A 23,934-nucleotide genomic window follows, 5' to 3' on the forward strand; every position below is an offset into this window, starting at 1 on the left:
TTTTGTTTCAGTTAGAAGATGTGGTCACAAGCATCTCTTTACTCAGTCGCCCCTAACATTTGCATGCGTGGCTAACAAATTCTAAGATTTCTTTGGGGAAGTGGTTCATCAGCATCTAGTTTATTTACACAAGTCATCAGAAATTTGGCAGGGTGTTTGAATGGAATCTCAGTATGACCAGGCTGGATAAGACCTTAGCAATCATCTCTTCCAGGTCCTTCATTTTTGGAAGGGAAGAAACTTGCTCAAGGTCATACAGTCAGTAAGTGTCTGGGCCAGGACTTAAACTCAACCTCCAGACGCCAGGCTCATTGCTAGATCATCCATCCTGCTAAGTTCACTGGTCCCCTCTGCGCATTTCCTCCTTCTCTGACTGTTTGGTACGGCATCTCTGTGGGCCAGGGGACTGGCCCATCTCTAATTCCCAGGGAACTGGCTACATGGTCACAGGAATTGGCTCAGACAGAGTCACAGGGCGAGAAACAGATTCCATCGGTTCTTCTGTCCTTACAGAGGAAAACCATGGCTCCTTTCTTCATCAACATTACCTCATCTTACGCTTTCTTCCTGATCAGCTCCATTTAATTTTCTTTGGAACTCAGTCGTAATTAGGAAGTATAAATTCTGAGTCAGTGTTATTGCTTGCAGATATTAAAAATAAGAAGCAGAGATGCTATCTTAGGAAACTACAGTTAGCGCAAGTGCTTCAGGGATTCTTCCCCGCGTTCTTTGTACGCTGCCAAACGCGGTGTCCCCCAGCCAGGGTCCCACCCCGGTGACTGGCACAGAACCAGCATTAGAGTGAGAGTTGACTCAAATGACTGGTTGTTTGTATCAGCCACCAAATGTAACCTCATATTTATTCCCCGAATGCCAACTTCCTTTTCTCCCCCCTAATTTTTAAAAATTGTGGCAAAATGCATATAACATAAAATATACCATTTTAGCCATTTTTAAGTGTACGATTCAGTGGCATTAAGTGCATTCAGGCTGTGCAGCCATCGCCAGCGTCTCGATCTCCGGAGCTTTCTCCATCTTGCAAAACTGAAACTCTATACCCATTAAATGCTACCTTTCCATTTTTCTCCTCCACACAGCCCCTGGCAACCTCCTGTCTACTTTCTGTCTCTGTGAATTTGGCTGTTCTAGGTACCTCATATGAGCAGAATCGTCCAGTACTTGTCCTTTTGTGACTGGCTTATTTCACTTCGGGTAGATCCTAACTTGCTTTTTGCTAGGAACATGAAAGGCATGTGAGAACAAACCTTGGCTGCAGGAAGCTTATAGTCTGTCAAACAGGATACGCTTGTCTTCAGTTACTTAGTCATCAAACAGACTTTGAACTCAGTGATAGGTGCCAGTCACTTTTTGGTCTTTGCTGGTTCCCAGTAACAGTAACTACTACTCGTTTGCGTGTTTATTGTGCCCTGGGAACGGTGCCGAGTGCTTGGTACAGTTGACTTGTTTATCTGTCGGCCTGGGCACCATCCCTGTCCCCTCTTTGAAAATGAAGACTCGAAGGCAGATGTGGGTAAAGCAGAGTGTCCAGGAACAAACAACTGGCAGCACAGCCGAAACCTACGTGCGGCGGCTGCCGCCCCGGCCACCTGTAAAAGACTCTGCCACTCGGCACACATCCACCTCCCTGATCTCCGTTGATTTTCTCCAGGACCCACCAAGGGAGGCAGAGTGCAGTATTCATGCCTTAATTTTATAGTAGAGATAACTGCAGCCTGAAACACTCAGCCACTTAGCTTATATTTACATAGCTGTGTCTAAAAATTCATGACCTGTATATTATGCTGCTGCAGGCATTATTACACTCCACGTAGTTTTCTTTTTCTTTTTTCTTTTTTTAGGGGGTGGGAGCTTTAGAATAGACTGTTGTGTTTATCTGTTGAGTAAGACTTTTCTGAAGGCTTCTTGGGCATTCCGGAAAGACCTCTTCGTGCTATTCTGCCAGCAGTGGCATTTGCTTTAGCAGAAGAATCCTGAGAACAGCTGATCCATGCAGAGAGAAATGAAAATTTCATTACCCTCTTCAGGACATTTGCATAGATTTGAAAAGAAGGATTTCAGTGCCAGCATGCAGGCAGCGGGAGGTTTTGTGTCAGAGCCCCAGCTTTCCAGCCTGGCCCTTGGTTCTTTCCATTGTTTCCATTGCCTGAATTCTGCAGAACTTTTTGGAGCCAGCCTCTTTGGAGGGAGCCGAAATGTTCCATCACTGCTGCTTTTCTAGAGCTTACAGACCTGTAAGGAATTTATCTATGACTGGCTGTGGCTAATTCCAGTCTTCCATTCAGGAATTCTGTAACATTCTACTGGGAAAGTCAGCCTTCTGGCTGTATTCACCCCTCTAACTTTATGTTCCCCAATCGTGTAGGCTGTTTGCCTGTTTTCTACGCAGATTCTTTTGCTCTAGCTATGCAGCTGAATTTCAGCCTCCTCTAACTGCTTTCATTCACCTGCTTAGGAAGCTGGTATTTGGAGGCTGCTGTTGGCTATTTTTCTCCCCTACTGATCATTGAAATATAATCCCAGTAGTAGTATGAAACCACATTCGATTTTGCGAGTCTTTCTTCTCTCTGGCCTTAATATTATGGTCAGAAAGAGACAAGATAGTTTCTTTGCATGGAAGTACTTGCATTGGATGTTTTCAGACAACATAAAATTCTAGTTTGATTTGTAAAGCTTTCACCCTGGGGAGGGAGGGATGTTCCCAAGCCCAAGCTTGGGAAGCTCTAGAGGATTTGAAAGGTCTACCCAGAAGTGGCCTCTGATGTGTGGCACTGGGATTTTATTAGGTGGTTGATGATTTAGTAAAAGAAAGCCACAGTGGTATTTTGGGGGAGGATGGGGGAGAGCGGGTGGAGAAGAGACTTGAGAAGAAGGCTCAGTGCGAAGGATTAAGTGGTCATCACCGAGAGAGTGGAGATCGCCTACTGACCAGCAGGCATCGTCAGCACATGCTCTGGGTTTTTATGGAAACCACATCGGCCTTGCATTTTATTGGGTGAAGCAAAGATACAAGGGCTTTGAGATTAAGAGGCCTCTACTATGAATGATTTAGCTGAGCCTTCTAGTGGAAGTCATCGAGGGTACTATGGATAAGGAAGAAATCCTTGTCAGTCATATCAATAAAACTTGTTGCACAAGAGCCTTCCAGAAAACGTACCAGGATGTCATGGTGCAAAAAAGCCTTCACATGAAATACGTCGTCTCCCTCACCGTAATGTTCCTGAGATGGTTCAACAGGATGTGTTCTCAGGGAGGCATTAAAAACCGGCCTGAAGCGGAGTGTGAACCTACGACTAGCATCATCCCAGAACTGCAGTTCCGGAAGAACCTGTGAGATCACCTAATCCAAACGGTCCCTTCCCTCTCACCCCAGATGCCTTCAGGAAAACTGAGGCCAGAAAGGCCAAATGAATTACTCACGTACCTGTTACTACCGTGCAGACACTTTCAGTCTATGCAGACCATGCTAGCGAAGCAACTCCAGACTTTTTTATTCCATTGTATTCGAAGTAAAAATTTTTAAAAAGCTAAACTAATCAAAAGGGAAAATGTTGATAGCTCGGCAGTGACATTGATCTGGAAGCAGCAGCGGCAGTGAACTCATGTGTCATGTAAGAAGTCACTGGAAGTGGCAATGATGTAGTAAAACCAAGAGAACAGAGGACATCGGGCACGAGTATGCTCCACAGAGCACCATGAACCACCTGCGCAGGGGTCGCCATGGGAACTGCTGTCATTCCAGAGAGGAGCGTTTGGGTCTTCAGGTGGGAGGTTCGGGTGTCACCTGCTCCTGGGCTGATGGCACTCAAGGCTATTTTTTTAAACAAAAAAACTTAGAAACCTCGGTTTGCTGATATGGAGAGTCTTCCTACCTACTTCAGAAGCTGTGCGTCTTAATTTGGAAATGAGGCTCTCAACTGGCATTTGTGTCGGCTGAAAACATAAGCTCAGAACATGTGTCTCTTCTCTTATCCTCAACTATTTCTCTGAAGTCGAAAACCGAGTACTTAAAGGAAATTAGCATTCTGATCACGCCCCTGCGCTGTGTGAGGTCTCACCACGGAGTCTGAACCTAGGATCCGACTTCCACCACGTCCAGCAACTCCGACTTGGGCTGGGGGGTGGAATCCCAGCCCCCGAGTCGTGTTTGGTGGTGTGTCCTTGTTTTTATTTGGAGGGGAAAGGAACAGAAGACGATGGCATTTATGGAGAATAATTAGGGGTGAAGGGAGCCCAAACATGTATGGAAGGAAGAGAAACCTTGGCTTCAAAGAAAGCTGAGCATAAAAATGGAAAGCGGATCTTGAGATTTCGTCAGAGGCCAGAACAGCAGGGAAGCCGAGCTGCTGCGTTCGGCGCACAAGCCCTGGAACCAGAAGTGCAGTTTTGTTTTCTCTCCTCTGTGCTGACTCAGTCGGCAACTTTGGCAAGTTTCTCAACATCTCTGTTCCTCATTTTTCTTCCTGGGAGTGGCATTCCTGATTCCTGCCTCCTAGGGATACTGAGCTCGCATGAGTGTTATGTGAGCTGGGGAGTTTTCCTTTTCTGTTGCTTGTTTGTTTGTTTCTGCGTGGAAACGTTTCTTGTGCCTGGTGTGGCCAGTTTGTCTTCATAGCTCAGCTTGTCATCAGCTGAGGCTGAGGCCGACTCTGGGCGTCGGGTGCTCCCAGCTGGGCCTGCTTTGGGGAAATAGGCCCGGTCTCAGCAGTGGACAGGCCTGTCCTCTGGCTGCTCAGGGTCAGCCCTCGCCGATCACCCAGGCCTGTGTGAAGTCAGTGGAGAACAGTGGTCGAGAACATGCCAGAAGGCTCCAGGGTGGGACAGTGGAGTCAACATCCTTGCTTTCTTTATTAAGGAATGAAGCTGTGGCACATCTGCTCATTTGTTCTTTAGCCTGGAATTCACAGAGATCCTGGTCTCTGGCTGGTGCTTTGGGTGGTGGAAAGAGCTCTATCTGGGCTGGCTGGAGCCGTCTTGTTCCAGCTCTGCTACCAGGGAGATGAGACTGGTGGCCAGTCCCTTAGCAGGACAGGGTGAAGGGGGGAAGGCACCAGGGCTAATAGCTCTTCTGCATAATGGGGGGTGACAGCAGCTTCTTCCTGCCTTGGGACCCTGTGAGGGCTAAAGCAGACCCGCATGCAGCGGCTCTGGCACTGCACCGCCCCGGCGCTCTCCAAATGTTCCCTGACAGTTATAAAGAGAAGCCGGACATGTCTCTTTGGGCCTTGTCTGTAAAATGAATGACCCAGGCTAGGTGATCTCCAAATGTCTGTGCATTTCAGAAGTTCCCTGCTCTGTGATTTCATTTTTCAATGGCAGTGAACACTGAAAAACTGTACACCATTGATTTTTTATTTTAAAAAAATTATAATTTTTTTTACATTAAAAATCTTTTTAAAATATGTATAGGTAATGTATCATTGCTAGCTATTGACTTTGACTCTGTTAATCCAGCCTGTCGTGCACATTGAGTGTTGAACGACGCTGATTTGCTGGGTGTGTGCTGTGTGCCGGGCCCGCACTAGGCCTTTTCCCACATGCCCTCTCGCTTGCTCATCGCACCATCTTGGGAAGGTGGTGATACTCTCGTTTTACAGATGAGAAAACTGTATCTCAGTGAAATTGAGAAACTAGCTCCGTGTCTCACAGCTGGTAGGCCAAATCAGGATGGGAATGGATTAGTTATCTATCCATTGCTATGTGACAATGTAAACACAAACTTAATGGCTTGAAACCACACACATTTGTGATCTCACGGTTGCTATGGGCCAGGAGTCTAGGTGGGGCTTAGCTGGGTCCCCTGCTGCTGCGTCTCACAAACCTGCAGGGAAGGTGTTTTCTAGGGCTGCTGTCTCATCCGAGGCTCGACTGGGGAAGGATCCATTTCAAAGCTACCCTGGTTTTGAGCAGAACTTAGTTCTCTGCATGCTGTCAACCCAAGGCCTCGGTTTCTTGCTGGCTGTTGGCTGGAAGCAGCCCTTGGTTCTCTGTCACGTGAACCTTCCCCACACGGCCGCTTCCTTCTGCAAGGCCAACGAGGGAGTGCGTCTCCTCACAAGACAAGTGCCAGTGTCACGCCATGTGACTGGACACGGGACTGCACACTCCCCATCGCCTCTGTAGTATTCTGTGGGTTAGAAGCAGTGACCCATCCCACCCACACTCAAGAGAGGGACCCCTAGAGTGAACCCAGGAGGGGAGGGACATGGCAGCCCTGGATCTTGCATCCACCATCACCCGAGTGGAAGATGCAGCTCTAGACACCCACGATGTCAGCACTGACGGGTGTGAGGTAGAGGAGGGATCTGAGTAGATGCGGATGATCGAGGAAAATTAGGCAATGTCGACTGCACTGGGCCTTAGGTGAGACGGTTGGCGTGGACTGGAGGTGAGGACCACTGTGGGCACTGCAGACAGAGCTGCAGTGGGGACCGGCCCCTCCTGGGAGGTCGTGCCCGTGTAGTCATAGCCTGGCCCCTGCAGGGTGGGCCTCCCCGCAACTCTCAAACCCGCTTTCTCTGGAGGGCCGAGATTAGAGAGGCAGAATCCACTCTCGCTTCTCCCACCTACACAGGAAGGGAGACGATGAGTTTAGTTCCATTTCTCATTTGTAAACACTGCCCGGACCTCGGGACAGCTGGAGTGGCAGGAATGATGGCCCCGTGTTTTTCTCTCTGTGAACAGAAAGCGAAACGACCGACAGCGTGCCCAGCGACGAAGACAACGCCGAGGTAAGCTGGCCGCCCCCCTCGCCTGTGACGCGGCTGCGGCCCAGGCGTCCCCGCCGCTGGTTACGTGCCTTTCCTTTAGATCATGAATTTCACTTTTGGATTTTTTTGTGCTACCAAATATATATAACCTAAAATGTACCATACTTTTGGGCTTGGGGTTAGAAAATTCAGCATTGGGAACTGACTGGGAGGAAAGAGAGTTAAACGTTACCAGCAGGAAGAGAGGCCGTGACTGCAAATTGAAGTTGAGGCCAGGAAACACTGCTGTTCTTATCGCTATAAACATCCTCGTTTACAAGCAGAAATAGCACGTCCTGTGTGGCCAAAAGCAGTGACCAGAAGTACACGTCACAGAGAGCTAAGCAAAAGTCTCCCCACGTGTCCGAGGAGTCCCTTCCCTCCGTGTGTGGCCCGGAGGCCGGTTGCGTGTCCAGCCTTGATCCCGGGTGGGCCTGTTCCCCGTTCCCTCCGCGGGCTGGGCTCACACCGTGGCAGGATGTGGCAGTCATGCTGACGGAAAGTGTTCCTGCCGACCACCCGCTCTGGGTCTGTGCTTGAGTGAACGAGAAGGAGAGGAAGAGAGGCTCATAGTTGTTTGAATTAGTGGTTTCCCAATGTACTACATACTTTCGAGTAAAGTGCAGGAAAAGACAGTAGGTGTATCTTGACCCCGTTTCTTCAAGATCACAATTCTAGCTCCTTCTCTGAACAAAGCCAGCCCTGAGGCCAGCTGCTCGCTGGGCACCTGGAGCTCTGAGCTGTCCCCATTTGAAAGCCATCAAGGGGCACTCACTGTCCGTTACTAAGTTCCCCACTTCCCTTTCTCTGAAAGTGCAAGTTCATGCAAAGATCCAGTTGGGCCGGCGGTGAGGACCAAGCCTCCATGACAGATGGGCCACCATGGCCTGAAACCTACTCAGTGATTGTGCTGGGGCAGCCAGAGCCTGGGGGGACCAGAAACCAAGCTGCTGCCTTCATGGAGTAGTCTGGGCCACATTTCTGGGAGGTAGCAAATGGAAATTGATTTAAAAAGAAAAAAAAAGGGAAGGGAAACAGTTGCTTACGGTATGACTTGCTGGGTGTAGCTTTCAGCCGAGGGTTGCAGAGTTGCAAAGCTTCTGTTCATCCCTCAATTCTTCAAAAGTTCAGTGAAAACACCAACACATGGGCACCGTGGTACATTTTTATAAAGCCATTTCATAGAAGGAAAAGGAAATCTACGTCTTACTTATTTTCTTTGAAAGGGGCGGCCACACTGGTGGAAGAGGAACATCGAAGGCAAACAGTACCTCAGCAACACGGGCACGCGGAGCACGTACCTGCTGCCCAGCATGGCGACCTTCGTCACTTCCAACAAGCCCGACCTCCAGGTCACCATCAAAGAGGAGAGCTGTCCGCTGCCTTACAACAGCTCCTGGCCCCCCTTCGCGGACCTCCCCCTCTCTCCGTCCGTGACCCCAGCGCCCAGCAGCAGTCGGCCGGACCGCGAGACCCGGGCCAGCGTCATCAAGAAAACGTCAGACATCACCCAGGCCCGCGTCAAGAGCTGTTAAGCCTTTGACCCTCCCTGGTGGTTGTTGGGATTTCTTGGCTCTGTTTTGTGATTTGTTTGTATTTTATTTTTTTCTCTCTCTGACACCTATTTTAGACAAATCTAAGGGAAAAAGCCTTGATAATAGAACATTGATTGCTGTGTCCAACTCCAGTACTGGAGCTTCTTTTTAACTCAGGACTCCAGCCCATTGGTAGACGTGTATTTCTAGAGCCTGCTGGATCTCCCAGGGCTACTCCCTCAAGTTCAAGGACCAACACCCACACGGGCAGTGGAGGTGCTGCATTGCCTACGGTCAAGGCCAGCATGATGGAGTGGATGCCTCAGAATGGACGAGAAAATGTGAACTAGCTGGAATTTTTTATTCTTGTGAATATGTACATAGGGCAGTCCTAGCGACGCGCAGTCTGCTTCTGCACCTTATCTTAAAGCACTTACGATAGGCCTTCTCGCGACCTTGCTCTGTCCCACGGCACAGCCCGCCGCCCCTCTGCCGCTCCCCGCCTCCCACCCCATCCCGCCACTTCCTCCCCTCCTCTTCCTCCCCTCAGAGGCTCTGTTCTGCATCCGGAGGAGAAGAAGAAAATGAACTTCTCCACAGATGTCCCATTTTAAGACTGCTTAAAAAAAAAAATATTTCTAATCTGCCATGCTTGAATGCCACGCGGTACAAAGGAAAACGATCATGGAAATATTATGCAAATTCCCAGATTGGAAGACAAAAATACTCTAATTCTAACCAGAGCAAGCTTTTTTATTTTTTATACAGGGGAATATTTTATTCAAGGTAAAATTCTAAATAAAATATAATTGTTTTTTATCTTTTCTACAGCAAATTTATAATTTTAAGATTCCTTTTCTTGTTTATCAGCAGTTGTTATTACATCCTTGTGGCACATTTTTTTTTTTTTAATTTTGTAAAGGTGAAGAAAAGCTTTTATGAGCTCATGTAGCAATCAGATTATCCTGTGGATTGATAATAAATCAATATGATATATAGTTAAATTTTTAATGGGCATCACTCCTGGCTTTGTCTGTGTCTGCTTTGAGAGAGCATGGTGATGGGGGAGGACTGACAAAGTGTCATCGCTTCTTAGGGCCCCGGACTCTCTCCCTTGCTGACCTCAGGAAACCCTGGAGACTCCTACTGTGGGGTGCGATGACATCCTCCCTCGGGCATTCAGCCCGCGCCAGGCCCGCTGCAGAGGGTTTTGCACGGTGCAGAGTGCTTTACACGCAGTACCTTCTGGGCTCATCACCGCTGTGCTACAGAATAGGGCTTGTCTCCATGTCGCATGGAGGAAATGAAGACTTAGAATAAAGATGCCTTCACTCAGGTCACAGGGGTGACAAGGTCCAGGAACAAGTGAAGCCTGAGTCTGGTGTGACTATGGGGGTCTTTTTTTTTTTTTTTTGCACATCCATCCTTTTAAACATTTATCATTTCTTTGCATTGGGAACATCCATTACCATGAAAGGGGGTCTTTTTGGGTGCTTCACTGTTCCCCTTCTCTGCTGTGAGCAAATTCCACCCCCTCTGTGTTTTCCTGTTCTCGTCCACAGGCTTATACATATGACTAGAGTCTTCTGTTTGTGTCACTTACAGGGCACACGGCTAAGACGTTTTAAATACAAGGAGATATTTATTGGGCTCTGACTCCATGTCAGTCACTGTTCTTCCTAAGACTCGAGGCCTTTGACATAGGCACTGTCTTGAAAACTTGGAGTATGTCTTGTGGAGCGAGAAACGTGACGTCAAGGGCACCAAGCTCCATCACTTGCTTGGTGTGTCAAGGCGTAGGCCCGACCTTGAGAAGGCCACTGCGCCAACCTCTCATGCGTCCGTGATGTCTGTGCAGTCAGAACACTAAGCTGCCCACCTGTCACCTCGGGGGGTGTGGAGGAGATTCCTAAGTTAATATTTGAAACGGTGCCTTCCATGAAAGGACAAAGGGCTGTTTTTATGCCTATCTCCACGTGTGGCTGCAGTTACAGTTAGTGGTCATAAACTTCTCTGGCCCTAAACAGAAATCAGCTGAACCACTTTCCTGGTGGACGTGTTGTAGCCACACGCCGATGGCAGGCTGCTCCTGTGAGGGGCACTTCTGTTGGTTGTGTTTCTCTCAAGCTCCCAGTGAAAAGAGGAGTGCTAAGGAGGAAGACATGCTCTGTGCTGTTCAGTTAAGACCTACTTTTCTCCCAGGTCCTAAATGGATGCGTTCAGTTCTTTGTGACTTATGTCTAAATCCTTTTACTTAGTCATCCTGTTTTAAATAAATTACCAAAGCAGTAACCAAAGGTGGCACTGAGTCACATGGCCTGGTTACGAGAGTGTTTAAAGGAGCCGGGGTCCCCTCCCTCTACCTTCTCCCACACACAGACGGGGCGTCCAGCTCAGGTCCTGCCTCCTGCAGCAGCTCGTGGGTCCCAATGCCATCCCCATCCTCTTCTTCTGCTCCTGTCATGGTACCAGACTTAGGGAACCGCCCCAGGTGGCAGAAAATTCAGGATCTGGAAATGCACGATTTAAGTACCAAAGATAATACTCCAATGCCAATACGGCCATGAAAAAGAGAATCATGTTGAAAATATTTCTGGGAAAGGCCATATTGTTTCTCAGTGATGCTTGCCAGTAGCCTAGGAAAATAAGCTAGTTGCACAATGCCTAGGGCTGAGACGAGGAGGAAACACAAACAAGATGGGGCATCTCTTGGACTCAAGCTTCAGACTTTGTTGTCGCTTAGAGGAAGTAACAGGGACATGTGTTTCTATTGGTTGGCACCTGTGTGAGCTGATATGCTTTTATGATGGGCTTGGTTGTGTCTGTATGTGTTTGTGCGTGTGTAAGTAGCAAGTTCTGTGTGGTTGCTTTTGGAACAATAGCCTCCATTCTCTGCAGCCAGTACCTGGGTCACTCCTTTGATAACGAGGTCATTGTACAGCTATGAACTACGAATCCAGTGACAAGTGCTTCCAGCCAGTGGTGAGGTTGCAAGAACCCAGCACATCCTACACACCTTGACACAGAGGGCTTCCAGAACACCATTTGCAAGTCTAAATAAATCCCTGCTCAATCGAAGCATTTTTTCCATGTTTTGATGAAGTAACTGCCAAAGGCAGTGTTTAGTCTATTTAAATGTATTTGTAGAGAAGAAGAAATATACATGGATAAGAAACATAAATTCTTTGGACATCAAAACCTTAAAATAATACCCTTGGCTTTTCCCCCAATGCAAAGTGTACTCTACCAGTACACTGTGTAACTACTGCTGAGACAGACATTCTAGGAATGAGGAAGGTGAGTGATTTGGCTTCAGGAGTCTGAGTTTTCAAACTTGTGCTTTGGGAACTACTTTGCATGTGAATGAAAAAGGTGTTAAGCCCCTAATGGCCTCCTGCCCCCAATTCAGAGAGATGGAACATTAGACATTCCTTTTGCTGAGGCCATTCTTTGGATGTTGAAATCGTTAGGCTTTTAAAGCTCCCTGTTATTGTAGCTTTGGACAAACAGGCCCAGATCAAAGGTGAAAAGAAGAACCTCACTATTCTGCCACATTTCTACTGAAGAAAGACAAAAAGCTACGAAAAGGTCTGCATGCAGACAGGTAGCCAAGGTGGGTCTCTGGCATGCAGGGATGTCTCAGAACCTGTTTTGGTTTGGAAAGAGAATGGAGGCAGAAGCTGGTTTTTACCTGGTGGTGTTCAGCCACCTCCCTTGTCCTAGAAGCCCATCCCATGGCCTGCCCAGGGCCAGGGCTATGGAAGCCGCGGGGACAAGAACCTGACCAACTCTCCGGCTGTCTCCTGCCTGCAGTGGATCCCTTCCAAGAGTACCACAGTGGGAGTTTCTCTGTCTCCCACAGGATTGTAAGCTTTTGAGGCTCTGTCTCATTCTCTTTTGCATCCTGACATGTGGAACAAGGTCAGGTACGTATTAGGCAATCACCCCCAGCATCTCCTCCTCCCCTGCCCCCACCACTCCCAGTGTCAAGGGACAGGCCCGTGGCCAGCTGCAGACTTGAAGAAGAGAGCCCAGGCTGTGCGAATCTTCAGGTTGGGAGATGCAGGAGGATGGTGGATTCTCGGATGTTCTCTCCTGAGGCTGCCTGGCCTCTGGGCCCCACCTGGCCCACTAGACTCTGGTATCATCCCCTGCCTGGACTTGGGCATTGCTGGCCCCGCCGTGAGGACAAATGAGGGTTTCGTAGCGGTTTTCTGTGGCCACACTAACAACAGGTGCAGAGGCGCTTTGTCTCTGCTTCTGAAAATAGTGCCTGGAAGGAAGGAAGTGGTCAGGCCTAATAAACAGTTTTAGCAAAAATGTTAAGGCTGTCCAAGAACACGGGTCATGCTGTAGAAGGATCAAGACAGGACATTTCAGAGTTCACATAGTCTGAAAAGAGCATGTTCTGGAGTCCTCTGACCAAGTTTCTTCCTAAGAAAAGCAGCGTGAATACTTCTGTTCCTCTGAGCAAGCTGCCCTTTGGAGGTTTGGTCAGTTGCTCCGTATCTGCTTTATAAACATGTTCAGACAGAGATTACTGGCTCTGTGGAATGCATTGTGCTGGGATTGTGCAACCGCCGCTTGGTTAACCCCTTACGTACGCAGCTGGAGAGACACCACTGTCACATGCAACAGCCTGTGCAGCGAAAAGGGTTGATTTTAGAAACACAACTGTTTTTGCAGGTGCAAAAAAATGTCCAAGGCAATAGTATCTCTAAGTTTCAGTTTGGGTTGAGAAGAACGTTTTATAGTCTGAATACCCAGACATACATCCACATGAATCATCGGGGAAAGAGGATACCCAAGATGTTCCATCTGCTGGAAACTCTGGTCGTGTATCTGAGATGCTTTTATTCTCCAAATGCTCTCCAATGCGCCAGTTCAAAGGCATTGATGTTTTGGATCCACACGTTATACTGGGACACACTGCCTGAAGTTTCAGGATAATGTTAGCAGCTACATGGGGGTGTGTTTCTTATGGTTAACGATGACTAAGCCTTTATTCTTTCCTAGAATTAACCACGTTGATGCACATTCTCTCTAGAGTTCACTCTTCCGTCTCCCAGCACGACTTCTCTAATGCTGTGGATCTAGAGCTCGTCTTTACTGCTGCAGCTTCTTTTCTCTGGGAAACTCGTGTATCATGTTTTTAATGTAACTCTGAAATATAGAAGAGATTTCACAGGCTCAACTCCAAAATATTCAGGGTACAGGCAAGTAGGAATCTTAGTTAAAAAAAAATGTAAAATATAGCCCAAAGCCATTGATTGAATTTGACCTGGTGGTTTCAAGGATCCTCTGTAACACGGCTGTGATATGGGAAGGAAACCACAGGTTGATTCAACAGACTTGTTTTTAAACTTTGATTTCAAAGTTTTAAAGACTGATTTAAAATAATGTAATTCCAAGTACCTTTTCTTAGCAGCTCATGAATTTAATTAGGGTAACCAGTCATCTTGGTTTGCCCAAAACTGACGGGGTTCCCAGGATGTGAGACTTTCAGTGCTAAAACTGGGAAGGCCTTGGGCAAACAGGGAGGAGTTGGCTGCTCTAAATTTAATACTGAGAGACATAGGAGAAATGACATTTTGTGTTCTCTGAGGATTTTTTTAAAACCAGGTGAAAGCTTCATGAGGAGACATTATTGAGGGTATATAGTTGATGAGTCTATTACTAATGCATTAATTTAGTGTAGTGTTTTGTTAAGAAAGGTAGATTTTCTTCATTCAACACTATTTACTGAATTCCTACTGTTTGCTGGTACTGTTCTAAGTGTTAAAGAGCTGTTACAGAAGTGAATAAAACAAAGTCTTTGCTGTAATGGAGTTTAAATTCTAGTAGGGTGGACACTCAACCAACAGATAAAAATAATCTTTGGGTGACAGTAAATGCTAGGGAGAAAAATAAAGCTGGATAAGGGAGATAGAAAGTGATGGAGATATTCAAAGCTTTCATTTTAGAGCTTGAAAGATCGATTGCAGGGTGGTGGTTGCCGAAACCAGCAGTTAGAGGGAAAGAAGGAAAGCAGCGTATCAGCAGGGCTCAGTTGCAGGAAACAAAAACCACTGTAGCTATTTTAAGCAGAAAGGCATTGACTAGAGAGCAGCAGGTGTTTACAACTTTGTTGGGAGGCCTGGAAGAGCCAGCTTTCTGGGTGCTTCCACCTCTGCCACCAATGTCAAGGTAGGAACTCAGGACACTGGAAATCACCGGAAATACTGACTGTGAGGACACTTTGCTTTACCTGAAATCTGCTCATCAGGAAGTTCCTGCCACCACCACCTTAACTGTCCCTCGACACCCATGAAATTAGTGGCTAACCATTGGGGCACCACTTCAGAATGTCCGTGTCTCCATAATCGTGTTTGCCGAGGATCACAGCCAGATCAGCAGGAAAGTGGCTCCTGCCTCCACTCTGACTTCCATATCTCCTGTAAGTGCATATCTTTGGTTGAACCTAACTCACAATTGGTTGAACTAACTCCTGGCTGCAAGTAAGACCGGGAAATTTGGTTTTAGATTGCCAGCCTCTGCAGCAGAGGAAGGTACAGTAGATGGAGGTGAGAATGGGTGTTGGGTGCCTGTCTTCACACCTCGAGAAACCACTCTGCCAAGAACACCAAAGGGAGTGAAAAACCCAGGTAAGAATATACAGAGAACGGCATCTGCATCCCATATTCCCCAGTGTGTATGGATGGGATGGCAACATTATGTAATGGGAAGAGTATACGTTTTTGAAATCAGATAAACCTTGGTTCAAGTCTCACTCACTTGTTGATGACTTTGGTCAAATTTCTTAATATCCATGGGAAACAATTTCTTTATAGGTAAAACCAGGGTATTAACACCTTACTTGCAAGGTTGTTGTAAGAAGTAAGGTAATGGTGTAAAAGTATGGGGCACATTGTAGTCACTCAGTTATATTTCCCTTCTGGACCAGCTTGCATCGTAATTCCCACCAGGTTCATGGGATACATGACATTTTTACTCAGCCATTTTGAAAATGAGAATATTTCAACATATTTCTCAATCAGAGCATTGAACTATTAAGCCTTTGTGCTTTCCTGGTATCTTCCTACCCTATCCTAGAATCTTACCCTAGCTCATGGAAAGGATGAGGAGCTTGTGTGGCAGGTGATTTTTCAGAGTGTAACTTGTGCCAGGACTGAGGGCAGGGACACTCCTTCCATGGCATCTGTTTGCACAAATAAACAGAGCAGCTGAGGAGCCTCCTGGGAAAAGAGGTGGAAGATTGTGTAGAGACTGGATCCTGGGAAGAGAATCTAGCCTGAGGATGTGACCAGCTGGGGCTAATTAGAACCTGAATGGGGGTAGGAGCTGTTCTTGGTACAGCGTCCTGACTGCTACTTGAGCCCATAAAGACATCTGAACTCCTGGGGTTCCATAAGTTGGGCTTTCAAGGTTAGGATAGCTAGTATATTAGTATGACCTCATGTGTACCTACAGGTTGGGAAGCCCTGGGACATTCAAATTACAATTGGAGAATAAAAACAGTTTTTTCCATTGTGCAGTTACCATGATGATCTAAAAAATGTATCTTTCATTTCTTAAAAAAAGGTCTCAAAATTCTCTTGCTTCCATCTTTTTCTTCACTGCCAACTCTGCCAGGAGTACCCCCCTTTTCTGTGTAGCTGATTCTCCTCCAGAAGTAGTGCTTCTCTGAGGCTGCCCCTTTTACTCACACTGAAGCCCCCACAGAGAATAAATACCATACTCACATGCCCTTCCAGAGAGCCTCCGAAAGGATGAGCTTCATCTGGCAAAAGATAACTGGGGAAACTCCAGCAAATGAGCTGATGATGAAAATTTAATGTATTTAATTGTATAGCTAAGACTAAAGGGACATGATTGGAATAATATTAATAGTATGTAAATGTTACATGTTCTGGCAAAGTAAAAAGAATGTAACTAAATAATGTAGGAGAAGTGGCAAAGTAGAATAGGATTATTGACAATTGTACAGGTATTGGGTGTGAGTCAAATTATACCACTTGGAAAGAACAGATAGTAAAAAGTTAAAAAAGGGAACAAAGGTATTATAAAAGATGTAAATTCAGAAGTATCAAAATGTTTCTGCATCAAAACAACTATGGAAAAATATTCTTATCCAATATTATGATGCTAAAAAATGTCTCAAAGTTGTTCTTTCTTGGTCAGTTTTCCTAAATATACAGTGGGCCAATTCAGTGATTTGGAGGAGAAGTTAAGAAAATATTTATACATCCCAAACTGTGGAGGGGATAATGTATGTCTAGAAAGAAAATGGGTCTTTGTCTCATTGGTTTGATTCATTTGTAGTTATAATATTTATAAAACAGTTTTATAAAAACTGACAATAGTGTATGTGATTTTTATAACGATGAAGACAGAAAATGGGTTTTAAAAGGTTAAGAAACACTAAGGGAGTTTCCGGAATAATTACAGTCATCTGAATTTGAACATCTTCACACAACCCTTAAATTCAACAGGAGCACAAGAAAACCACACATGGCCCATGCCTTTAGCATTCATAGAATACAGAGAATATCACGTATTTTAAATCACCAATAAGTAGAGAAATAAACACCACATTCCAACAGAACTCCCATCACTTGCCACTATACGCTGGGTACAGAGTAGAAGAGAGGAGACTTAAAACCTCCAGGATAAAAGAGTAAAGAGGCATGGAAAACTTAGATGTAGCATACACAAAATCACCCCCAGAAAGAATAAGCTTCAATATGAAGTGACACATTCACAGCACAGAGGGAAGGGGCTTGAAAGTGAGGAGGACCAGAAGTAGCAGCTTCAAGGAACCATTGCTTCTTAAGGAGAATCAGATCAACCAAGAAGGGGTGGTGCCCCTTTGAGACTTGGCAGTGAAGAGAAAGAAGGAACTAAGAGGGAAACATGGAGGATGTTGCAGAAATGAGAAAGAAATAAGACATGATGGCTCCCTCCCATCAGTACCCACTTTTGCATGGCACTGACAGGAGAGATGACGTCAAGTGTTCCTTGGCTGTGGATGCATAGCTCCAAATCTCTGTCTCTGTCTCCCCATGGCCTTTTCCTCTTTACCCCATGTCTTTCCTCCATTGTCTCTCCCAATTCTACCTCCCTCTGCCTTTCTTTTATAAGAATACTTGTCATTGAATCTAAGGCCCACCTGGATAATCCTGGCCCATCTCAAGATCCTTAACTTAATGACATCTACAGAGACTGTTTTTCCAAATAAGTTTAACATTCGCCTCTTCCAGGGATTTGGACATGGACACATCTTTTGGAGGCCATTATTCAATCCACTACAGGGCTTCCAGGCAAAAAGATTACTTGTAAGGGTAAGAATATGAAACTGGCATCAGACTTCTCATGAGCAACATACAAAACAAGTAAATAATGGGGCAGATTTCTTAAGAGATTTACATGCAAGAGTATAAGCCAATGATTTTATATCCAGACAAGCTGTCCTTCAAGTATCAAGATTAGAATAAAACAGTTTTGATATGCAATAACTCAAGGAATACTGTACACATTTTCAGTAGGACTCTCCTAGAGGATTAGCTTTATTCAAGGAAGAAATAATTGGAAAAATCACAGCAAAAGAACTAGTGGTGAAAATGTATTTTATGATGTAATTTTATTGCATAATGAAAATATAATGTATTTAATTATATGACTAAAACAAGGGTGAGGATGTGGATTGAAGAGTAGTATTATATATTATGTTTTGAAAAACAGTAAAAAAAAAAACCACTACACAATCAAAAAAAGCAGAGAGGAGAAAGGAGAAAGAGGAAAGTAGAAAAGTAGAATTGATAGTTAAATATTTAATGGGTGAGGGAAAAGAGTATAAATGGTCATACCAGAAAGAAAAATGTTCCATAAGAAGAAAAGGGGATTAGAGGTACTATAAATGGAATAAATACAAAGGCAACTACTGGAACAAAACATACAAAAATCTGAAATGACAAAAAAATGAAAAAATAAACAGCAAATAAAATGTGCCAATTAAAGAAGGAAACATGGTAAATATGAGACATGCAGTAATTATAAGGTAACATGACACTTGAGACCAAATATATGAGTCATATCAATGACTGAAATGGGCTTTACTGGTTTATCTTCTTTTCTTGTTACACTGAAAAATGAGTCAATTCTCAAGTTGGCCCACAAGGCAAACCTGACCCCATGCAATATTTAATACACACACCTCAAACACAGTGATTCAAAAGGTCAAAAGTATAAAAAAAACTGTCAAAGATATACCAGAAAAATAAAAACAATAAGGAGGTGGGCCTGTCTCTACTAAAAATAGAAAAATTAGCCAGCCATCATGGCGCACACCTGTAGTCCCAGCTACTCAGCAGGCTGAGGCAGGAGGATCACTTGAGCCCAGAAGTTTGAGGTTGCTGTGAGCTATGATGATGCCACTGCACTCTAGCCAGGGTGACTGAGCAAGATTCTGTCTCAAAAAAAAGAAGGTGGGATAGTGATTCTTATATCAGACAATTAATGCCACAAAGCTTTAAATGAGATAATGAAGTGTACTATATAATACTGAAAACCAGCATTCACAGTGGATGCACAACAATTATATCTATGCGCCAAATAACATAGCAACTACCAATATAAAAGAGAAATTATACAAGATTAGAATAGAAATAGATAGAAACACATTAATAATAGGAGACTTTAACACACTACACTCAGTACATAACAGGTTAAGTGGAAGGAAAACAAAGATATAGTTATTTAAATAATGTAATTAATAATAAGGTAGATCTTAATACATATTCAACATGATGCCCTAATGATAGAGGATATATCTTCTTTTCAAATGTATATGGATCATTTTGAAAAACTGATCATATATTCATATTTATGGTTGCATTAAATTAACCTGGATAGGCTTGGGAGACCTTTGCTTTTACTCTCGCTTCTGCCATGGCCTTATCTAGTAGTGTGAGATACATGTGCAGGGAAAGCAGTTCTCACTTAATGTGTGATAAAATCCAAAAGTTGTTCAATGATTGTTCTCTTCCCCAACCTTTTCCAGACACAGCGTAACTAATATCTCCCTTTGAAGCACAGCCTGTTGGATGATTACAAATAAAATGTGCTTTCAGAGACAAGCATTGAGGGATAGACAACTTCAAGTCTGCGGGTCTGGGTGGAGAGGTATCTGATGCTTCTGCTCCTTCAGGCCACTTGGTGTCCCGGCAGCTGGGCTATGCGTTGTGTGCTATGGCCTGTGAGACATGCAATGGCATCACAGGGCCGTTCAGCAGGGTTAGTGGGAAATATGAGAAATGATAGGTTAGTTTCATATGAAATATGTGGGGAAAATAAAAGCTGAGCAGTCACGTCCATAGAGTATATATAAAGTACTACATGTTCATGCTACAGTGGTTTTGTCACTCATTATAAGGTGTATATTCACAGCTATTTATTATTTAGTAATTCCTTTTTTCTTTTACGATAAGCAATTTTGGCAGTAACAATGAAGTGTTTTTTTTTAAGTGCATGCTTAATGAAAAATTTATGACTGTCTTTTTGACTCTCAGGAAATAACGATAAATGTGTAATTTGCACAAATGTTTGAAGGCATGACATTTGCCATCCAACAGGGGCTGTGGTGATATCACTGACCGTAAGAAAACCGGTGGACAAAATCTGCTAAAGCAATACCAGCATCTATTTCAAAAAGTGAGTAATTATTTTAAGAAGACTGTGCTGGAAGAGAGCTATTCAACACGAGCAGTTACAAAGGGTACATTTACATGTCCCTGTGAAGACTTTTTATTTGGATCAGACATCTGCTCTTCCAAATGCGTTTTTTTTGTTTGTTTTGCTTTGTATTTTTAATTTCAGTAGTGGCTCCCGGCAAAGGACCACCAGTGCTGACGGGACTGACAGTGGGTGAACAGCCCAGGCCTCCCGTGTGCCATGCAGAGACATTCAGCAATGTGGAAAATGAGGCTTTTCCCCATAAAAGGACCCAGTGCTGAGAGAAGGGTACGTGTGGAGGATTTCATGGTCAGAAATGAGAGGAAGGGGTTTCTAGCTGTCCCAACAGAGATGTTGCTCTTTGCTGCCCCCAAATAGTGCGGCTGGGGCAGGGAGGGTGAGGGCTGAGGAGCAGGAGCCTTGGGGTCCTGTTTGCCTGGTGATAGGGTCCCAGTACATGTGCAGGTCATCTGGCCACGGGGGACATGCACACGGCATGCTCACTGTCACCCTGGAGCTGGCTGTGGGTGAGAGGGGGACTGTGCCCTGTAAGGCCACTCTTTTTTCCAGAGCTTCGTGTAAATTCCTTTCAGAGACGTTTGCATCTTGACCTGGTTTGGCTTTGTCCTCCTGCGTAGGTTCTCGTCACCTACTTCCAGATCAGGGGACTTAACTCTTTCTTTTAAGGGACTAGCTGGGAATTGTTTCAGAAGCAGGAAGGCAACGCTCTTACTGGTAAAGCAGGAAGGGAGGGGCTTCTGTGTGAGGACCGTAAACCACGATGAAAAGGTCGTTTGCTTTATAACTTTATAAAAAAGAAGGGGGGAAAACCCACCAAAAGTAAAACCACCACACACATGAACAGACAGAACTGCAGAATACTTTGATAGGGTTAGTTCCTCATTCCTTTATGAGATTCGAGTTGGTGTTTCACAGTAGCCGTGTGTCTTTACTATTAATAATTCAAATGACGTTCAGGACCCTAGAAAAGAGAACCGTCATCTCTCAGCACAGCCGTGAGAATGGGCATGTGCCCGTGAGCCTTCCGAAAATGAAGTCTGAGCTAGAAGAAATAGGCCTAATGGCAGTTCAGGCAGGAAGCTTAAAATAACTTAACTACTGTCTTCTTCCTTTTTGGATTGCTTTTCCTTCCAAGCTGTGATTTGAACTCTCTTATCTCCAGGATTGGAGTTGGAGGGGAGCTGGGAGGGCAGAAGGGGAAGAGGGAGATACAACTTTCTGACTGGTGGACACAGCTCCAGCCACGCAGGCTAACTGGAATCCCCAGGGTCTTATGATGTTTGAAAACTGCAGTATTTCCTCCAGTTTAAGACTCATTGTATTTTCTCACATGTTAACATTTATGACGTTGGGTGTGTCATGTATGCCTTGTCAAAAAATGTTGCCAGCAGCCGGGCAGAGGAGCGAGGTGCTGACATGGTTGGCATTGCTGGTGGCCACACGATCTCAGCCAGCTCCGTAGAAGTATCTGTTCACCCATTTTGTCACTTCTGTTTTGTTATTTGCATTGGTGGCACCATACGTTGTTAACTGAAATTCATGTCCCTGATTTTCACTGAACATGTCTTCACGAAGATTACACTGCTTTACTGTATTGAGACAAAAGTCACCACGTATGCGTCAAGATTGCCTGGCACATGCCCGGCATTACGCATTGCCCATTGCACAGAGTAAATTATACAGTTTTCAAAGTGAGGGGGAACTGGTGTGAATACTTCATGCATCATAAAAAAAAAAAACCTAACAAAACACTGTTAATCAGTTTCCAAAATCTATCAGAAGTGTCTAGTGATTTTCAGAAGAAGCTGCTTAATGTTTATCTTTAAAAAAGGAAAAACAAAATTATAAGTTTAACCGAAGAGGAAATGCCAACAAAGCACTAGGATTCTCAATGATGCCCTCAAATTACATTGTCAGTCTTAAGTGTGCTGAAGAGCCAATCTCATAAGCATGGCTGGAAAGTGGCATGTCTCCACAAGGCTGGGAATAACTGTGGGTGTCCAGGATGATTGGGAAGAATATTTAGCATCTGATTATGAAATAGGCTAGAGTTAAACTTTGTATGAAAGAAAGCAGCATATAATTGCATGCATAAATGAATACTGAAGTCATTTAAGAATATGCACAGGAAGTTTAGCTCCCCCCCACTCCCTTTCTCTGTTTTTCTATCTCTTCCTCTCCTGTCCTCCCTCCCTCCTTTCCTTCTCATCTCTCTTCCTTCTCTTCCTTTTCTTTCTCCCACAGAAAGGCTGCTATTAAATTGATAGAGCATCTTACAATCGATGACACCTTAGAATTGGGGATGTAGAATGTCTGTCGGGCTGCTTGAGCTAGCCACTGAGGGGTGGAGGGATGGAGAGGATTTTAGATAACCAAGATTGCGGATCTCTTTAGAGAAGATGCTGCTGAGATGGAATCGCTGTAGCAAGCGATAGAAACGTCAGCAAAGGCCAGGCTCCTCTAACCTATGTGCAGTGGATGGAGAAAGGGTGAATCTTGGGTTTGTGAGCACAAGTGGGTCATATGGGCAGAAAAGCAAGTGGCAGTCTCAAAGGAAGAGGAGGCAGTGAGTTCGAGCATTTAGAATCCAAGGTTTGTGCTGGAAGAGATCTTGGTCCCCTTCTTGCTCAATGCTTTCATTGGACAGGTAAGGAAAATGGGCTCCTGTGGAAGAAATGGTCTGCAGAACAAGCACTAGCTCCCAGGTGTCCAACTCCCTGTCCAGGGATTTTCATTTGGAGAAGTCAGGTGTGTACCTGCCTCAGGGCCTTTGCACCTGCCGTTCCCTTTGCCCAAACCCTCAGATAGCCATATGGCTTTCTTCCTCATCTCCTTCAAGTTTTTGCTCAAATTTCAATTTCTCAGTGAGGTCCTCCACTATAGGGGACCACAATATGCCACCCCAAAATATGCCTCTTTGGCATATTGATTATTTTGAGCTGAGTATTTTGGGAAACTGCAGACACAAGAGTTCTAATCTGAAAACAGATTAGAAGGTACCCTTTTGTAGGGGAAATTTACATCTATATAGGAAATCTGCATTTGTAGGAGTGTCTCCCTCTCCGTATCTGGACAAGAAGGATGACTCTAAATTACTAGAGATGCTTATCAATGGAGAAGGCACTGCCTGAAACATGCATAACAAACCTTACTCTTGTTTACCATGATTTTCCTGCTGGCCTCCCCACAGCACTCCAACCAGCAATGTAGGAGAGGTCTGGTTGCTTGGCATTCTTGTTAACACCTGGTATTGCAAGGTTTATTATTTTTTTAATAAGAATGTTGTGTTTTTAATTCGCACTTCCCTAATTACTAATGATGTTCATCTTTTTATGTTTAATAGGGCTTTAAACCAAGTTAAACAGATTTCTTTACTGCACGACTACTAACAGTTTTGACTGTGTTCATGCACAGAGTGAATTACCTGATGGGTAGGTAGCCTAGAACTCTTTTTTCCCCATGGGCAAGTAAAGATAACAAGGCTAGAATTCCATGAGAGCATTTCGGCAAATACTAGCCTACATGATTGAAGGGGTCCAGAATATGCCACCCCAAAATATGCCACTTGGGCATAAGGTTTATTTTGGGCTGAAAGGAACTGAAAATCAGCAGATGCAGTTAAAGTTCTCTGTTTGGTCCTTTCCTGCCTAAAAGCAGGGCATAACATTCCCTTTGTGAAGATGTAACCCCACTCCCGTACCAGGAAGAGGAGACAAGGAATCGGCACTGAGATGAGTCTGTACACACAAGCTTTACTAAAGGAACCCTTATCTTCCCTTGTCTTCTCCCCATGAAGCCAGGAATCACAAAGGAAGTTCTCTTGGTGGCTGGCTAGGTAGAGAACTAACATTTAAGTGAACTGACATAAATTCCTGTTGATT

General features: G+C 44.9%; 1 protein-coding gene and 1 long non-coding RNA gene across 14 annotated transcripts in view; both read left to right on the forward strand.

Annotated features, from left to right (window-relative positions):
• The window catches only part of IRF2 (interferon regulatory factor 2), a 126,484-nt gene extending 117,171 nt beyond the window's left edge, over positions 1-9,313 (forward strand). For all 12 annotated transcript variants that reach the window (XM_045552425.1, XM_045552422.1, XM_045552427.1 and 9 more), the window contains 2 exons: positions 6,703-6,749; positions 7,994-9,313. In XM_045552425.1, coding sequence (XP_045408381.1) covers positions 6,703-6,749; positions 7,994-8,302 — 356 coding nt within the window. In that variant the 3' untranslated portion in view covers positions 8,303-9,313. The remainder of the gene's footprint in view (positions 1-6,702; positions 6,750-7,993) is intronic.
• A 4,657-nt stretch (positions 9,314-13,970) lies between these two features.
• Positions 13,971-19,894, forward strand: LOC123638649. 2 transcript variants are annotated; one of them, XR_006735418.1, is made up of 4 exons: positions 13,971-14,738; positions 17,563-17,643; positions 19,362-19,483; positions 19,870-19,894. It is a non-coding gene; the product is annotated as an uncharacterized LOC123638649 (long non-coding RNA). The 2 variants fall into 2 exon arrangements; XR_006735417.1 differs by lacking the exon at positions 19,870-19,894 and having other exon boundaries at positions 19,362-19,673.
• The last annotated feature ends 4,040 nt before the right edge of the window (positions 19,895-23,934 follow it).

The sequence above is a fragment of the Lemur catta genome, chromosome 5 (genome assembly GCF_020740605.2).
Source record: "Lemur catta isolate mLemCat1 chromosome 5, mLemCat1.pri, whole genome shotgun sequence".
Classification (NCBI taxonomy): domain Eukaryota; kingdom Metazoa; phylum Chordata; class Mammalia; order Primates; family Lemuridae; genus Lemur; species Lemur catta.